Below are 4,045 nucleotides of genomic sequence, written 5' to 3' on the forward strand. Positions count from 1 at the left end.
CCGCCTGTCGGCACAAGCGATGGTGACCCCCGCAGTCCCGATCACTCAGTGACAGAAGCTTGATCTGTGTACCTTAAATGCCGCAATCTCTATATACTGGGGTGTTTAAGGGGTTAATGAGGCGCAGCTGCAGGATCGCAGCTGCCTCTCATTACCTCCGGCCCCGGACACACTGATGTGTGGGACTGCTCTTACTGCAGCGGTCCCGCACACATCAGTAAGCCCCGTCAGTGCAAGAACGTATATATACAGTCCTACTGCGCGGGGTATGTGCAGTAGGAACGTATGTGTACAGATTACTGATGGGAAGGGGTTAAAGGGATATTCCAGGAAACTAAATAACATCTCTCCCACATAATCGCTCACTACTTACTGACCTGAAATGTGTCCTGTATACCTTGTCACGCAGTGTTACGACCTGTAGCTCAGCTTTCTGGTCGCACATGCTCAGTTGCACCACTAGGAGTTATAGGAGGATGAGTTGTTCATCTATATGTTCATATTCTTCTTTTTTTATTCTATTATTGTGTGATTTGTGTTGGACTTTTACTAGCGAGGTTACTTATTCTTCTTTTCTGTAAACAGGGCTGCAGTCCTATGAAGTCACGCTGGATAAGCAGATGCATTCAGCTTTACAGACAGGAACCAATCGCCCTCTGGACAGCACACGCCATCCATGGTTTCTGAAGATCTGGAAATTCTGCCGAATATATTGGTAATATGAGGGATCCTAGACCCCTCCTTTATTCTCAAAGACTCTCTTGGCTACTCTTGTTTAAAGTTTACCTGTCCTGAAAATGTTGTTTTTTCAATAAATCAGCAGGGGTCGTGATCGCGAGCAGTTTTGCAATATACTCTCTTTATTGTTTATGTTTTCTGTGTTTATACACATACGGCCAAACTGTGCTCCATGCCTCCCCCTGTGCTATGTGACAGGAGAGCTGACCATACAATGCAAGAACCCTCAGGATTCTCTGTTACTGAATGTGGACACCCAGCAGCTGTACATATGCACAGGGAGAACCCTAGTGGTCATATGCATAATCTTGATTTCTACATTAAAAATAAATAAAAGATAAAGTGAGTATATTGCAAAACTGCTTGCGATCACAACCCCCGTTTATTTCTTAAGCATTTGCTTCTATGTGTTCATCTACGATGTGGCACAAATGTATTTGGAATTGGAATCGGGAGCTCCCCAGCTGTAATTTCTTATATCTGTTCTCAATAAAATGTTTATTTTTTTTGTTTTGTTTTGAAAAAAATAAATAAAAAAAAATTGCATCTTTGCATCCGGAGTCATACAATTATTTTTTTTTTTTAGTGAGATTGTACCAAGGAAGTCATACAAAACTGAATCTTAACGGACTGCAGTAAAACAGCTAAATAATGGTTTTGCTGCTTTGGGGCAGTTTAACTCTTCCCTCATCAATACCTACATGTCTGCGTTCTCCCGTCGTCCTCCTCTGTGTCTCCGGTGTCTTCAGCTTCCTCCGACCTGCTAAGGTAAACACTGACTGAGATGGGACAGAGCCTTGGCCACTGATTGGCTGAGCAGGCTGACACCGGAGACACAGAGGAGGACACTAGGGGAGCGCGGACAGGTGAGCATAAAATGTTTTTTAAACAAATTTTTAAAACGTAGCTTGCAAAAATTAGCTGTGTTTATCAAGCTAATTTTTGCAATCTTTGTTGCAAATCCAGCAAAGCTCAATCCTGGAGAAAGCATGAAAAAAAAGGAACCTACTCGATCCTCTAGTTGCTTCTATCTGACAGTGCTTCTCCAGAGTCCTTTGTGGAAGTGTCCTACACCGTGCACAGGACCAATGTGACCAATCACTGGTGGCAAGAGCATGTTACCACTGAGCTGCAGCAGTCCCATGTACAGTATATAGTGCCGTCACCCGGATCTGGCCACCAGAGGTCACTATGGATCAGAAAAAGACATTTTAATATAATTTTTAAGCTTCACATGGATAAATCCAACTGAATTAATAGCATCTTCTTCCAGGATAAGGATATCGCACTATGGAGAACTACACATCAGTTCCTACGGAATTCCACATTCTGCCATTTTCCTATAAGAGTCCAGCCTTGGTGATCGGCCTGTTCACGGTGATCTACTTGCTCGGAGTCATCATGAATGTGTTGATTGTTACTCTGATCTATCTGGATCAGCAGCTGCACAGTCCTATGTATCGGTTCCTGTGTAACTTGTCCTTCGTAGACTTGTGTTATACAACAACCATCATCCCGAGACTGTTACATATGCTTTCCTCTGGAAATTACACCATGTCCTTCAGACAATGCTTCACCCAGATGTTCTTCTTCTTCTTGGCTGCCTCAACGGAAGATCTTCTATTGTTCATCATGGCCTATGACCGCTACGTTGCGATCTGTAAGCCCCTACACTATCACTCTATTCTGAGTAAAGAAGTGTGCTCCGTCTTTATGACCATATTATGGATTTGTGCATCTCTTAACTCATGTCTGATCATCACCCCGACTATGAACATGTCCTTTTGTAATTCCACCACAATTCACCATTTTTACTGCGATGCAAAAGCTCTTACAACAATTTCATGTGGCGGCAAAGAAAGATTTTTCTCAGTGATTTATTTTGAGTTATTTTTTTTTGTGCTTTGTCCATTTTTATGCAGTTTTACGTCCTATACAAAAATATTACAGGTTATATTTCGTATAAAATCTGTTGCAGGAAGGAAGAAGGCCTTCTCCACCTGCTCGTCCCATCTTACTGTCATCTTGCTGTATTACGGCACGGCTGTGCTGGTGTATTTATTGCCATCTTCAAGATATTCCGATCTTCTGGATCAGGTCTTCACCTTGTTGTATGCAACAGTCACCCCAATGTTAAACCCACTGATCTATAGTCTTAGAAATAAAGAGGTGAAGATGGCCGCCACAAGATTATTAAAGTTGAAGTCTAACAGTTAAAGGGAATTTCTATCTTTAAATTTTATGTTACTTTTAAGTCCAACAGAAGCCACAGAGTATCGTTATAGTTTTATAGTCTAATTTCCGATGCTTATTATTCTTATATTTCCTGTTGTCTTCTGCTTTTACTCTTGGAACAACCTATGTATGTATAGTATGGACCTAGAGAAAAAGAAGCGCTGCACCTCACACCTATGGCTGATACTAATGCCACTTGGCTACATTTAAAAACCAATGCCAGGATGTTGGTATATAATTTGATCAACCCATATTGCCCCATGGACCACTAGCCAGTCTCCTGGTTCACATGGGTCCCTACACCAACTCACCACCGTGTCAGTCAGTGACCACCAACCCTGCAAAGCGTGCACAAACAGGGAAGGGAGGCCATGGGACGGCCCTGCAACCCCACTGCTACAGGACCAATCCCCAAGGGCCCCCCCATAACCCAGCAGGCACCGCCGGCAGAGAAGGCTGCCGCCAGACAACACAAGTGTGAACAAGGTCTAAAACACTCACCATACTCCTGCACTTACTTGCTACTTGCTATGTAAGTATAGATAACCTTCCAAAACCATAAATGACTGGAGTAATTTCCAATATGCTCTTCATGCAGCCAACCCTCGTACAAAACTAGATGAAGCCGTTAACCCTCTAATAGTCACATTAAATTTGGAAAAAATGAATTGATGCATATCTCCATTGTGTTAGATATATGTCAACCCCTTATTGTAACATTATAACCCTGACCAATAAAGATGTTTCCCTCGGAGTGTTTCAGCAACATTTTTATGTAACCTTATAAGACCTCATATTTAAGCAATGAAACCTCTGTTGTTCTTATCACTTTTATGAAAAATGACTATAGTGCAGAGCTTTGCTTGATAGTCAGAAGGCCAGTAATGGTTCTGTCAGGAACTTACCTGGCCGGGATCCAGTGCCGTCCTCCTCCTCAGCTCCTGGGGCTTGTGTCACCCTCATAGGACAGGTCACCCGGCACTGGGGGGGGCAATAGGTGGTGCAAAGACAAGGAGTCAAAACAGGGGCACAAGTATTCTCTCTACTCTCAAGTATCCTAGTTATTCTACTT

General features: G+C 42.8%; 1 protein-coding gene across 1 annotated transcript; it reads left to right on the top strand.

Moving 5' to 3' along the window:
• Positions 1 to 2,028: 2,028 nt before the first annotated feature.
• Positions 2,029 to 2,955, top strand: LOC138801844 (olfactory receptor 2L3-like). The gene has a single exon (XM_069984945.1). It carries the CDS (start codon positions 2,029 to 2,031, stop codon positions 2,953 to 2,955), a length of 927 nt encoding a protein of 308 aa, XP_069841046.1.
• Positions 2,956 to 4,045: the final 1,090 nt, after the last annotated feature.

This window comes from Dendropsophus ebraccatus, chromosome 9 (genome assembly GCF_027789765.1).
Source record: "Dendropsophus ebraccatus isolate aDenEbr1 chromosome 9, aDenEbr1.pat, whole genome shotgun sequence".
Lineage (NCBI taxonomy): Eukaryota > Metazoa > Chordata > Amphibia > Anura > Hylidae > Dendropsophus > Dendropsophus ebraccatus.